General features: G+C 39.0%; 1 protein-coding gene across 3 annotated transcripts; it reads left to right on the top strand.

Moving 5' to 3' along the window:
* Window positions 1–45: 45 nt before the first annotated feature.
* Window positions 46–12,626, top strand: CZH5orf34 (chromosome Z C5orf34 homolog). Of its 3 annotated transcripts, XM_065045151.1 has the most exons (13): window positions 46–348; window positions 653–742; window positions 4,554–5,182; window positions 5,793–5,888; window positions 6,621–6,744; window positions 7,667–7,758; window positions 7,970–8,039; window positions 8,346–8,516; window positions 9,523–9,611; window positions 10,355–10,447; window positions 10,876–10,906; window positions 11,249–11,289; window positions 12,033–12,240. In XM_065045151.1, exons 1-12 carry the CDS (start codon window positions 154–156, stop codon window positions 11,255–11,257), a joined length of 1,689 nt encoding a protein of 562 aa, XP_064901223.1. In that variant the 5' UTR covers window positions 46–153; the 3' UTR covers window positions 11,258–11,289; window positions 12,033–12,240. The 3 variants fall into 3 exon arrangements, with proteins under 3 accessions (XP_064901223.1, XP_064901222.1, XP_064901224.1); XM_065045150.1 differs by lacking the exon at window positions 10,876–10,906 and having other exon boundaries at window positions 50–348; window positions 12,033–12,626; XM_065045152.1 differs by lacking the exon at window positions 10,876–10,906 and having other exon boundaries at window positions 88–348; window positions 4,565–5,182; window positions 12,033–12,626.
* The last annotated feature ends 743 nt before the right edge of the window (window positions 12,627–13,369 follow it).

The following is a 13,369-nucleotide window of genomic DNA, read 5'->3' as shown; positions in this document are numbered from 1 at the left end:
TAATCCACCAGTCAAAGGAGGAGGGGCCGGCACGGAGGGAGCCCAGCGGGCCGTCCCGCCCCAGCTTCCCGCCCTGCGGAGGCGGCGGCCGCGCAGCTCTCGGGGCGGCGTCGCTGCCAGGGGCGGTGGGAGCTGCCTGCGCTCTCCGGGAAGATGGCAGCGGAAAGCCTGATGGTGCTGTACGGGGACGACTCGGTGGAGGTGCACTACGCCGGCGGGTCCCGCTTGCTGCTGTCTCCATGCGGCTGCGAGTACCTGTACGAAGCGGCGCTCCCCGCCGCTGCCCACCCCCTCCGACCGGCCGAGACCACCCGCCAGCGGGTCGCCTTCGCCGTCAGTGCCTACAGGGTGGGTGGCCAGGCTGTCAGGCGCTGCGGGGAGGGAAAGGAGGGCCCTCTGTCCTGGAAGCCGCCCCGATGGCGGGTGGCGGGGCTGCCGCCCGGGAGGGAAGCGGCGGCCGCCCGGGGGGCGGGAACCCCATCCTCCCTGCTCCACCGCAAAAACGGGGTCGTAGTTGCTCTGTGCAACGGAGAGCGGTTTCTTAGCCTCTGCTCCAGAAAAGAGGACGATGAAATCAGCTTAAAATTTTACCACTGCGTGGAAAAACTCAGGGTTGTGTTGATTTGTTTTGTTCTTCATCGCATTTCTATAGGAACAACTTCTGCGAGCTCTGGATTTCCGGAACAAGTTTTCTTCTCGCCCATACTTACCTTCACATGTTATACCTCCAGAAAGAAAAAAGGTGAGAGTTACACGTGTAATACTTTATTAAATAAGCTTCCCTAGTAGTCTGACATAACTTTACGTGCATGAGTGTGAGTATAGGCCGTGAAGATCTATAGAGTGCAATTTGGCTAATGCATTTGTCAACTTGATTGGAGTACTGCCATTTTAAATTACAGTTTTAACTGTTATTTAGTCCTCTATTTATGCATGTCCTTTGTAACCAAACACTAAAGAGTTATTTTACTCTTAGTAAGACTAAAACCTAGAATTCTGTGATATGATACAATGAGCTGTTTTATGTATAATTTTTCTGCACTTGAAACCTTTCAAGGAAGACTCGGTGAAATATGGCAGTGTTTTCCGAGGGGCTGTTGGGTTCAGCATTCCCCATTGAAGTACCAGTGTGAGTCTGCTACAGGGGCCTGTGAGAGGACTGGGCAGTGACAGTCTGTGGGAATGGCTGCACCACGTCACACTGAAGGTCCATCAAAGACTCCATTTGCCATTCTAAGAGCTTTGCTCCTCAGCAGCTTCCCTCTGGTGTTCCCACTGAGTGCATGTGAGCGTGGTGGGAGTCTCAAGACAACGGATAAATCACAGAAGCTTTAAAACTTTTAGACTGGCACGTCATGAGTAACACACTTCATGCTAACGTTTAGTTGCTGAAAACACTGTCGTTCCTTGTCATGACATACTTAACAGCAGTCAGGCCTTCCCAGTCGCGCTGTGCATCTTGCGCAAGGCACAGCGGCACAGAGCTGATGCTCCGTTGGCAGCACTAGCGGGTGACCCTCCCCCAGGCCAGCCTCTTGTTCTTCAGGAACATGGCTGGGTTTCTAGACAGTTTCTAACTTCCAGCTTCCACTGTGACTACCTGCTTCAGGATTTTAGGGAAGCAAAAGCAGTCTTCTTGTAGCTCTTCAGATAGTACTTCTTCAGTAATTTACTATCAGTTTATTGTTCCAGGGCCTCAGTTTTCAACCAGTGCCCAAATTTTCAAGGCCTTTGCTATTTCCTACACTTCAGCAGTCCATTAGAATGAGGTAACAGTTATCAAGCCCCAGTTCACTCAGCATGTTCTGGTAGCAAGCTGATGATGAGCCTGACAGGCCAGCCTGGGCTTCGCTCAGTTCCTGTAAGGCACAGTTAGGCTGAGGCCTGTGGCCTGTTGCTCGCAGTGACAATACTTTCACTAGGCCACTGGGTACAAAACCACTTCTACACTTAATACTGCACTACTTTGCTTATGCTTGAGTTCAAAACAGCCTGGTACCACAATTTGGTTAGCCTCTGCTTGGGCCACACTAAGCATCCGCATGTCTAGACAGCTTGATGAGGCGCATCTTGTCAGTGTTGTGTCCTGTCAGAACTGCAAATAGTATTCAGAACGAACATCAGCCATTAATATTTTCAGCACTATGGTTGTATCTTCTGTTCTTGTTTCTTTCGTAGAATTTGCAAACATTTGATACACTGGTAAATCTGCTCCTGAATAGATAGTACATTTTCTCAGAACTCTCAGTCGTAACACTGAGATCTTATTCCTGGGCGATGGTAACCGGCTCAGAGACCATAATTTTATATGTAAAGTTAGGATTGCTTTTCCCCATTTAGATGACATTATGTTTGTCTCCACTGAATTTTTATCTACAGCTTTATTGTCTAATCACTTGATTTTTTTTTTGTTTGGGGTCCTTTTGCAATTCTTTATGGTAAATTTTCCTCTTTAATGGCCCAAATAGCTTCAGTAGACTTTCCCGCCTTACTAATATACTAGTGCTGCCATGTCTCATTTTTATTGGACTTCCAGGGTTTCCCTGTGCTGGGCCAAAGTATGATCAGACTTGAAACATACCTGACTAAAGGTCAGTCAAATGAGACAAAGCTGATTAAATTGAGATAAAATAAATGATGTGGAATATGAATACTCATTTGGTAAGTTTCTTTCACACACTGAGAGGGTTTGTATTTTGTGTTTGTTTGGGATCCAGTGCTTTATCTAGAGTCTTCAATCAAAAGCAAACTAAGGATATTTGTTGTATGGTGGTCAGGTATAAGAACAATACAAACAAAAATACCTTATTTTACGGCAGAACTTCTGCAGATGGCTAGAAAGGCAGTCTCTAGCTTGACAGAATTTTTCTAGTTTAAGGAGATGACTAGTGCGTTTTCTAAACTATAACTTTACCTTCTGTTTGGGAAAAGCCTTAACCTGGGGTTTGAGGTAGATGCAGTGGTTATTTGAAGTACTTTGTTGGGAATGATCTGCTTCATTTTTGTAGAGGGGGTAGCACAAGAGCATATGCTGTGAAAATGGTTTTGTGTGTTTTGAAAAAAGTGCCAATTGAAGCAGCAATTCGTACTTGAATATCACTGCAGTAAGATAAGGCTATTCTTTTGAGACTTTCCAAATGTTGTATTTTAAAGCTCTAAATTCTTCTTTACAAATACGTTTTATTCAGGTCGTAGCGATAGCTGTGTAATTTAATCTTTCGTAGTACAGGATTAAGTAATTTTACCCATCTAGCTGCAAAACATTTTCAACAAATTTCTGTTTTGGTAAGAACACGTAAGTGCATTTTTCATGGCATTTTACAGGCTTATTTTAATCTTATAATAAAAAGAAGATTTCAGAGCACATGGGGGTTATGACATACAAAATGTTTAATGTGGGCTTTCCATGAAGTCTGTTGAAAACAGATACAGTCAACATAATTTAGGCTTTCTCTTCAGTGTCTCTTAAGAAGCAGTTGGAAACAGAAACTGTCTGCTGTGTGTGGACAGTTGTGCCTGCTCAGTTGGCCGTGTACTTTGCTAGTTTATGAATGGGTACTAAATGAAAATGTTATTCCTGGATGGAACTCTGTTAGAACAGGAGGAAGCAGACATGAAGGTTAGATATTTTGCTTCCTTTTGAGTTCAAGTATGCAAACAAATACAGAATAAAGTTTCTTGCCATGCATCACCTTGCAGAAGGATTGAATTAATTTAAATTGTGGTGGTTTACCTGAAATTCAGTTAATTTTCTCCATGCATCTTGAAACTTTTCTTTCTCATAGTTAGCATGGTCATTTAGATTTAGTTTGAGAACAATTAGATAGCACCCAGGGATAGAATTAATGTTTTTCTTCAAGTAACTTTCCAGTGGTTTTGAGTTGGAATGAAGAGAACATAAGAACTTACTGACATCTTAGCTGCTGTCTGGGAGACCAAGGTCTTTCTGGGCGCTCGGCCCACAGGTGTGAGGCAGCAAGGGAGGGCGGGCATAGATGGGACAGATGTTGACTGACAGCTAGGCCAATCAGTGAAAGCGTTCCATACCATTAGCATCATGTTCTGTATTCAAGGAGAGTCAGATTTTCCGGCTGGTGCGAACTGTTCCAGTTCAGCTCTGTTCCAGTTGAGTTCTGTTCAGGAGTTCCTTTAGTCAGGCCCTTTGCCGTTCTTTCATTCTGCTGTTGGCCTTCGGGCCTTTCAGCCTTTTTGGCCTTTGTTGCTCTCTCCCTTGGATCGGCTGCTTAGGACAGATGGAGTTTGTGAATAATTGCATTGAGGATCACTTTTTAAAAAAAAATTTATGGATATTAGTAGCAGTATATTACTATTATTTTGTTATTAAACTGTTTTTATCTCGGTCCACAAACTTTCTCCCTGCCCTTTCAGTTCTCTCCCCTACTTGGGGGTGGGGGCGAGTGAGCGAGAAGCTATCGTGGTTTTGATTCCTGACTCGGGTTAAACCACAGCCAAGTTTAAATACCCCACTGTAATTTCTGGGAAGCTGGTCATTTTTATCTTGCTGCACATTCCAATTCTTTTTCTTATATTAGATTATTTTCAGTGATATCTTAGAAATTAGATGGCCTGACCCTGCTTCGGTTGATCTGACAAGTTGTATAGAGAATGGCAGTGTGAAGATCTCATCAACAGATGGTTATGCTCACCTTTACCTGTCAAAGTTGCAGCAAGAATTTACAGTGGAGTTCTTATGCAAAGTCAGCCAGTCTTCCTCTCAAAAGAACAGCAACTATCAAACCAGATATCAATATGGAAAATCAAGTAAAAATTCTGTTGCAGAGATGTCATTGAAACAAACAAGAATAGAGAATAAGACGAATGAACAGGGTTGTCCTGAAGATAAGTACAGAGAACCAACCAAACCAAAGGAGTACGAAGACGGAGATGGAGTCCCTTTGTTCTACACAAATTGTTCTTCTGAGTACACGTGGGTTACACAGTGTTGGTCTGTTTCTTTCTATCCAGAAGAATGGAAATACCCATTGTCATTGGCACTAATGTGCTATAACTTACAAACTGTTGAGAATGTAATGAAGACACGTGAGGAAAACAGCCATACATCTGTGGAAGGTGATGTTTTAATTTATCCCAAAACACATGAAACAGTTTCTCATTTACCTACAGCTTTGCCACTCAGCTGCAGAGCCCCACATTTACACAGGTAATTTAAGCTGTTTACTTTATTGTTACTAACATATATTTTACAGTTCTGCAGTGTGAAACATCAATCTCTGTTAAAATAACCAAATTCTAGCTATTAAAAAAATTTAAAAATTTCTACCGTATTTTTTTTTTTTTTAAGGATCTTCTTAAAACTTGAAATTTGTGAAACCAGCATTCTGTATCCTGTTTTAATGAATATATAATAGCTAGTCCAGAGAAAAAGAAATTTTATTTTCTGTTATGCGTTATAAATATGTAAGTGAAAAAGACAATACTGTAAAAAGAACACAAGTTTTTAGTTGGTTTGGGTTTTTCATTTTTGAGATAATATTTCTGAGGCCAGCCTGTGGCATACGTTCTCTGCCAGCACTACTACTACTACTACTAATAATAATAATAATAAGTTTTGCAGGTTTGAGAAAACTAATTTGGTAACTGGTGTGGATAACTAAGGCATCGAAGGACTCTGAAAATATGGGGCCTCTTTTCCTTTGAATAATTGTACATGCATTTGTTTTCGGTACAGAGATGATTACCCACCCATACACCCCCCCAAAAAAAAACCCTGACCTTTGCACTTACTGAAGTTTTCATTGTATTTTGTACAGGTGGATGTTCTGTGGCTTCTTTCAGAATCAAGATGCTGAACAATATTCATGTTCTCAGCTAATTCAAATTGTGTGGTGCCAGGGTGTTTTTTATAGGTATGTAGGAGATCATGCATTTCATCTTTGGAAGGCTTCATTTTTATGGGAATTAAGCTTTGAGATGAAATGTCTTACTTTGTCCCTTTCTCACTCTTAGAGAAATTGTACAGAATCTTCATCTAAGAGTGTGTTCATTTCAGTTGTTTTTTTCATTGGAGCTCAGATTTGCTAGTACAGTATATTTCCAGGTCTGAAAGTGGGTATGTCTGAAAGAAGCAATCTGAACTCATATTTAAGGCTTTTAAATAAGTGATCTGATTGTCTGATTTCTTAAAGGTTTCATGGACAGCTGGAGCTCACACAGACTTCGCTGACAATTATAGTGCTTTTTTTTTTTTTGCAAATTGCTCCTTTTGATGCTGAAGATGTTGTGCTTTAGAAACATTTGTCTTGGTGACCTATGTAATTTGCATGTTGCAAACAGGTGAAGTGTAGATTTTCCTGGCCAATCACTTCGTCCATATGGTTTAAAAAAACCTGCACACATGCAAAGAATGACTGTCTGATTAGAGCAAGCAGATTAGAGAAAGCCTGGTAATGTGAATCTTTGGTGTTAAAAGAGGTAATTGGTATGCTCTGCTTTCTGTGAAAAAGTAGAAGCTTTTAATGTGAGAGCTGTGTTGAAAATTTGTTTCTGCTTGGTGCTTTCTTCAAGTGTGCTAACCTGTTTTGCCTGTCTAGTGACACAGCGTTTTAAATACTTGTTAAAAATCTTATTCTTTCTCTCAGATTTATCCATGGTAGGACAAACATCATAGAAATTTATCCTGGTGATGACTCATTTTTCAAGTCAGAGGGAGCATTTTTGGGAAACTATTTCATACATTATGCCATCCAAAAAAGAACAAAAAAGGTATTAAACTATTTTAAAATATGTTCCAAATTCCTTCAAGTTAGCAGTTTTCTTAGTTTTAAGACATTTGGCTATGCAGTGTACAATCAAGTCCCTACATAGATAATTTCTATAATAATTGAATCAAGCAATCAGTCATACAAAAAATGATATTATTCCTTTTGTTTCAGAATGTGTTTTTGTAAATTATAGACATAAGAAGAACAATCTTGTTCATTGTAACACTTATTTCACAAGCTCAAGTAAGATTCCACAATCACCATTTCTCACTAATTTAGAAGTTTAGTGTTTAAACATATTTGTGGAATCTCTATGTACTTGGCATTGTACAGGATGTTTAAAAAAGGTGGACCCAGTTTGAAATCACAACACAAGCTGTTTTCGGTCCATCTTTTCTAAGAGCCCTGTATTGCTTTTTGCTGTATGGAGACAGAACCTATAAGATGCAGATTCTGTTCTGGCTTTGCCACAGACCAGCTGTTCAGTGAAAGAAAAATGTTTTTTCCCCTCTGTCTGTTGTTAAGTTTCCCAGAGTACAGATCCTTGCAAGTGCCTATGCATTGCTTTGTACGTTTAAAGCAAAATTAAGGGTCGAGTTTGTACCCGTTGAACCTAGCCTTTAACTTGTAGCCAAACATAGTTACTCAGTAACAAACTACAGTCTCTGTTCAGAGAACTTGTTGGTTCCTACTGAGGGAGTGGAAACTCTTGAATGTTTCTTCCCACAGAAGTAGGCTTAAAGGATGCAACAGATCTTTTTTTTTTCCTTTTCAAGCTGTTTACCTGTGTTCTGGGACAAATTTAAATGTGATTATAGTTGCTTTCTGAGATGTCAGAAATTTTGTATCTTGCAAGCTCTTAATACTGTTTTCATGCTACGGTACCTGTAACTAACTCATCTTCTTTCTGCTGTTTACTGCAGAGAGAAGAAAAGATGTATTCGGTAAACAGCCTACCTCCTGATGTACCAGGAAGTCCGTACTCTGTATCCTCCATTATTACTCAGGCAACCAGGTAGCTTTCTCTTCATTACATTAATTCCTCCAACTTTGAAAGGACAGTAGTTAAAATTACACATAATACTTATTATGACATTAAGTATAAAAATTAAAGGAATTTGTATTAACACTGAGGACATCTATAAACTTACAGAACAAAGGTCACAACTGTTCAGAAGACATAGGAAGTACAAAATGCTTAATTGTTTGTTTGTTTTTCTCCTCAGAATACTTCAGTATTGCTACAAGACTAAACTATCATTAACTCATAACTATTATCTCTGCTGCCGCAAAATGGTATGTAGCTGGAGATTTATTAATCTTTTAGTGTTTTAAGGATAATTATATTTGCTATAGAGAATAGGACCTAATATATAGGGAAGAATGGTGAGTGTATTCTCAAAGATCAAAATGTATACATTTGGGACCTAAATGTATGCAGTGTAAAGATATATATTTGTGAAGCAGAAAGCAATTGGTTGATAAAGAAAGGTGCTGTGGTCTGCAAAAACACGTGAATTCAAAATCTGGGAGTGATACAAACAGCTGTATTGATGAAAGTAGGCTTTCCTCAAATTTTTAATGTATTTGTTTTGGTTCTAGGTACCTGAGACAGATGGACGAGAAATGTTGCCCATTTTGCTGTATGAAAATGTTATTCCCAGCATAGGAAGACTTGTTGTGTACTCAGATCATAAAGTCTATGCTGCTTTTTGGGATGGGATGACCTTGAATATGGTCTGGGATTTCAGCTCTTCCTGTAATAAGATCCAGGTAGCTCATGAGTTAGAGGAATTACTATTCTTAAAACCCTTCATAAAAAACTGTTACTAGGAAGCTAATGTGGAAATGAAACAGAAGTTTTGATGCCTGTAAAATACAAACTGAAGCCTTTGAGAGATTGATAACTCACAGCAGCAAACTGAGCAGCAAACTCTTGAGCTTGTAGAGTTTGAAATGAAAATAGGAGCTATCAGCAAGCACCACCATTGATGTGTTGCCAGTATTTTAGCCAGAAAAGAGGGGGAAAAACATTTTAGTACGTAACTGATGCTCAAAGAGGGAGATGAAACTTTATCCTTTTGAGAAGTTGCTCATGTTGATCAAAGAAGGAAGTGTTTGGTTTTGTTTCAAATTTTCTATAAGTGAGCAAATGGATAGCAAAAAATCACACAGAAAAGTAACCTTGCACTTGTTATTCCATACACATTTTAAAATCTACTTAATATAGAAGTAAAAATATTGTGTTGATTTTTGTAAAATGACACTACAGAGAAAATTATGTGAACATGGAATTCCAGGTTGGCTGCCGAGACTTTTGGCTTCTGTGTCTTTACCTATTACCCTAGGGTGACAAGACACGAAAAGGATGTTAAAGTATCTGAAGATATATTTATTATAAATAATGTAAATGTCATAATCAGTGTCTCAAAAGACATGGTATAACTTCCTGATGTGAGCTAGGTTAAATCTGTATACTCACTTATGATAAAAGGAGGAAGAACTGAAAATTCTACAGGTTTGGAAACATTTCTACACACTTTTAGAAATAATTTATTCTTCAGTAGCATAGAATGAGTGTTGGGGCCAGGTTAGGTATGCTTTTTTTTTTTTACCTGCATTTGTCATAGCAGACTATACCAAATTCTATACTTACCAAAAAACAAATTTCTAAGTGCTTAAAGTGGAATGTTCATAGATACTTAATTCTTAAACTGCCATATTATACTCGCTTTTCTTTCTTCAAACTGCAGCAGAATTTTTTTCTTTTTCTTCTAAGGTAAATGAAGATGTAGGCTGGTGTAAGTTAACTACTCCTGATGGGGTACAGCAGCTAATACAAATAAGTCATCCTGGAATCTATGAAAGGTATAAGTAATGTAAACAATATAAAGTTAAATATAAAACAATTCTGTACAAATCCTTTTGTATGAAGAAGTGGTATTTACTGAAAATACAGGGCGAGGGGGAGGAACAAAACAGTTAAACTGCATCTTACATCTGGCAAAGATTTGAGACCTGTGTGACTCAGGACCACTGCATGCAGTCATTCCATTATGATTGTTACAGTAATGTCTTAAAAAAAAAAAAAAAAAATGCAAAACTAGAGGTACAGCTTGGCAATTATCAGTGGATAAGGAAAACGATCTTTGTCCTCTATAGACCTGGTACGTAGAACTGAATAGCACTTGATCCAGCTTATGCTTCATTACAGATATTGACCTCTGCCTGCAGAGTGCTTTCTCTAATTTGTTTGCTCTAATTAGAGCATCATTATGGGAACTGTTAGAAGCTTACTCGGCTGCGTTTTAGCATACAGATATTCACAAACAAAAATAAACATTTGCACACTGTGCATTACAAATCGTACAGGTTGGTTATGATTTTCCATAATTACATTGATTTAAATACGAAGGAGATTCTGGTCAAAACATGGGAATCCAATAATGGCAAGGAGACCTAGAGAAAAAGTTAGATTTTGTATCATGCCTTTTTCTTTCAGATCCAGGTGTATTGCTTAATGCCTTTTTTTTTTTTTTTTTTTGCTTGAATTTATAGGGTGTATTTCTCATATAAATAACTACTTTTTGTGAATTTTCATGTTCACATAGGTATATCAAAACAGCAATAGAATGGTGCAGAAGTTTGAATGAAATGAAGGAGATTCCTGAATATACTGCAAACTCTGTAACAGAAGAATATTGGTATTTATCTTTATGCTAAATAATTGACTACGAACAATGCTGAAAATGAATCTCAAAAAGACTATAAACTGAATTTTATAGACTGCTTTTCCTAAGGGTCAAAAAAGAAAATTTTATGTCTGTTTGTTTTCTATGGTTCCATATTTTCTTTTAGTGTTTAAAATGTTAGGTAAGCTGAATTCTAAGTGAAGCTTGTTTCATTGCACTTCTGCCTGCCTTACTTAAATATCAGAAATGTGGTGACTTTGCCAAAGGAAGATTAATGTTAGAGAGGCAGTATCTTTCAAGGTGAAAAATAGCAGCCAGACTAAGAAAGGCACCTTTTAACAGAACAACAAGCTGTTCAAAATGGTACTTTTAACTGCTGAACAACACTTGTATCTCTTGTTAACATATTTGTCCTTTTTAATACATGCTGCTGACCAAAGGTCTGGTGACATCGCATACAAACATATTCAGGTACTAAAAATGTGTTAATTGAAATCGATTACACTCGTTATTCAAATTATATCAGATTCATTAGCTGATGAAACGAAAATTCTATCTATATTTATACACACCTAGAGCTAAGAGACTATTCTTAGACCAGAGCCCTGATTTTTGGAAACACAAATGATGAACAAATGGCAACTATTCACTAGTGGTATGAAAGACAAAAATAGAGCATTGTTTTCACTTGGATTTTGCTCATCTAATTTTTGGTATTGCTGAAACCTGCAAAATTAAAATCTCAAGTAGAAAATATATTTGAGAACCTTTTATGATACTAATTTGCTTAATAATATTTGTTTTCTTGGACAGGTCTGCTGAAGCTGAGCTCGAAAAAATACAGAGATTTAACTGTATCTTTTTGAAAGCTGTAAATACTTTTTCACTGTATATTCTGTTGTTCATCTGCGTATTCAAATCTGCATTTTACATCATCGAAGGCTTTCTATCCAGTTCACACATTTTTTTACTGTCTTCTTAAAATTAACTTATTAAGCCACTTTTGGTTATTTATCATTCTTGTTTTGTCATTTATATTGTCCAACTTCTGCATCACAGCTTCACAAACAAAAACAGTGGCACAGTACAAAACTAAAATTAAAAAATCACAAAAAGTGAATCCCTTTAATGGGTATTGCATTAGTTTTGCTAACGCTCACCTGCTGATCTTTTATTGAAAGAGGGACAGTACCTTTGGGCTTGTTGTTGCAGTGCAATATTTTTCTGTTTATCAGCTACTTCAGTATTGTTCCATTGTGTTCAGCCAGCTAAAAAAAGCATACTGTGCCACACGTGCTTAAAGCTGCTCTATAATTGCCTTTAAGCCAGTGTGTAATTTTATTAGTATGCGAAGTGCATGCTGTTAAACTGTGCAGTGTGACATCAGATAGGTAGGCTAATTTTTAAAATAACTTTTGCATAAATTGGAGTCTTAGTTGAATACATTTTTGATAAATGTTAGACATTTTAAGTAATGTGCTCTTCTGGTTTTTAGCTTTATGTAATTGCCATGCAGAATGATGAATACAAATATGGAAAAGCATTTTTCTCATTAGGAGGAAGAGTTTGATATTTTTTCTTAACGAAATAACACTAGTTTTATTGGATCATAGCAATGTTCTGGAAAGGACATCTGCTGCGAAAACCAATCCATCTGGTATTACTGTAAGAAGAACGGAAAATGGAAGCAAGCTGGAAGAGATTGGTGAAGGGTGCGTCTTAGAGGCTTTGGAAAGAACTTCCAAAGTAATTCAGGATATTGAATCTTTGCTTGCAGCCTCTGGGAAGTGAAGCGTCGGAGAACATGGAGACCTGCATTATGTATCTTCATAGGAGCTGCACCAGCCATGCCTGCGGAGGCACTGAGGTGCCAGAGCAACCCCGCGATGGAGGCTGAAGGCAGAGTCCACCGGTTGCCCTTGTCACGCTGTGGTTGTATTTTAGGGATAGCCAAAAAGAACAGGTGAAATAATGGAGCACAGCTGTATAAGTACGTCAGGGCTGACATGACAGTGCTGCTTTTAAATGTATGAACGTCTGCTTGAATCGTTTAATCATATAGAGGATTGTGCGAGAAACTTGCTCAAGGGGCTGGGGTAGGGATGAGCAGTTTCAACTGTGAAAATGTGCTCTTGTTCAGAAGCTTATACCAAATAGTCCGATAATTGAATAAAAAGTTTTTTCAAATGCTTTCTACTGTTTTGTAGTAAATAAATACTTATTTAAAGCCTCTTCAGCCCTTTCTGGTGTGTGGAAGGAAGTGATCCTTCCCCTGTACTCTGCATTGGTGAGGCCACACCTGGAGTATTGTGTTCAGTTCTGGGCCCCTCAGTTCAGGAAAGACACTGAAGTGCTGGAGCGGGTCCAGAGAAGAGCAACACGACTGGTGAAGGGACTTGAACATAAGACCTATGGGGAGAGGCTGAGGGAGCTGGGGTTGTTTAGTCTAGAGAAGAGGAGGCTTAGAGGTGACCTCATCATTCTCTATAACTACCTGAAGGGAAGTTATAGCCAGGTGGGGATTGGTCTCTTCTCCCAGGCAGTTAGCAATAGGACAAGGGGGCATGGGCTTAAACTCTACCAGGGAAATTTAGGCTGGATATTAGAAAGAAATTCTTTACAGAGAGAGTGATCAGGCATTGGAATGGCCTGCCCAGGGAGGTGGTGGACTCGCCGTCCCTAGAGGTTTTTAAACTGAGACTGGACATGGCACTTAGTGCCATGATCTAGTAAACGGACTAGAGCTGGACCAAGGGTTGGACTCGATGATCTCTGAGGTCTTTTCCAACCCAGTCGATTCTGTGACAGTCACTCCGAGGTCCACGGTCTCCTTAGTGATAAAATACTAGCCTTTTACCGTTGGTTTCTCCTCCAGCACTTCGTTTAATGATGTTGCGAACACCTGAACCCTGTTATTAATATTTCTAGAGAAAC

The sequence above is a fragment of the Columba livia genome, chromosome Z (assembly GCF_036013475.1).
Source record: "Columba livia isolate bColLiv1 breed racing homer chromosome Z, bColLiv1.pat.W.v2, whole genome shotgun sequence".
In the NCBI taxonomy this organism is placed as follows: Eukaryota; Metazoa; Chordata; class Aves; order Columbiformes; family Columbidae; genus Columba; species Columba livia.
Note: the sequence above shows the minus strand (reverse complement) of the source record. Positions and strands in the feature narration are given on the sequence as shown.

What these genes read in the sequence shown, in the direction of transcription:
- CZH5orf34 (XM_065045150.1), top strand. Translation starts at nt 154, where the DNA reads ATGGCAGCGGAAAGCCTGATGGTGCTGTACGGGGACGACTCGGTGGAG. An exon ending in ATCTCTGCTGCCGCAAAATG is followed by an intron (nt 8,040 to 8,345) that starts GTATGTAGCTGG and finishes TTTTGGTTCTAG; the next exon opens with GTACCTGAGACAGATGGACG. An exon ending in TCTGTAACAGAAGAATATTG is followed by an intron (nt 10,448 to 11,248) that starts GTATTTATCTTT and finishes TTTCTTGGACAG; the next exon opens with GTCTGCTGAAGCTGAGCTCG.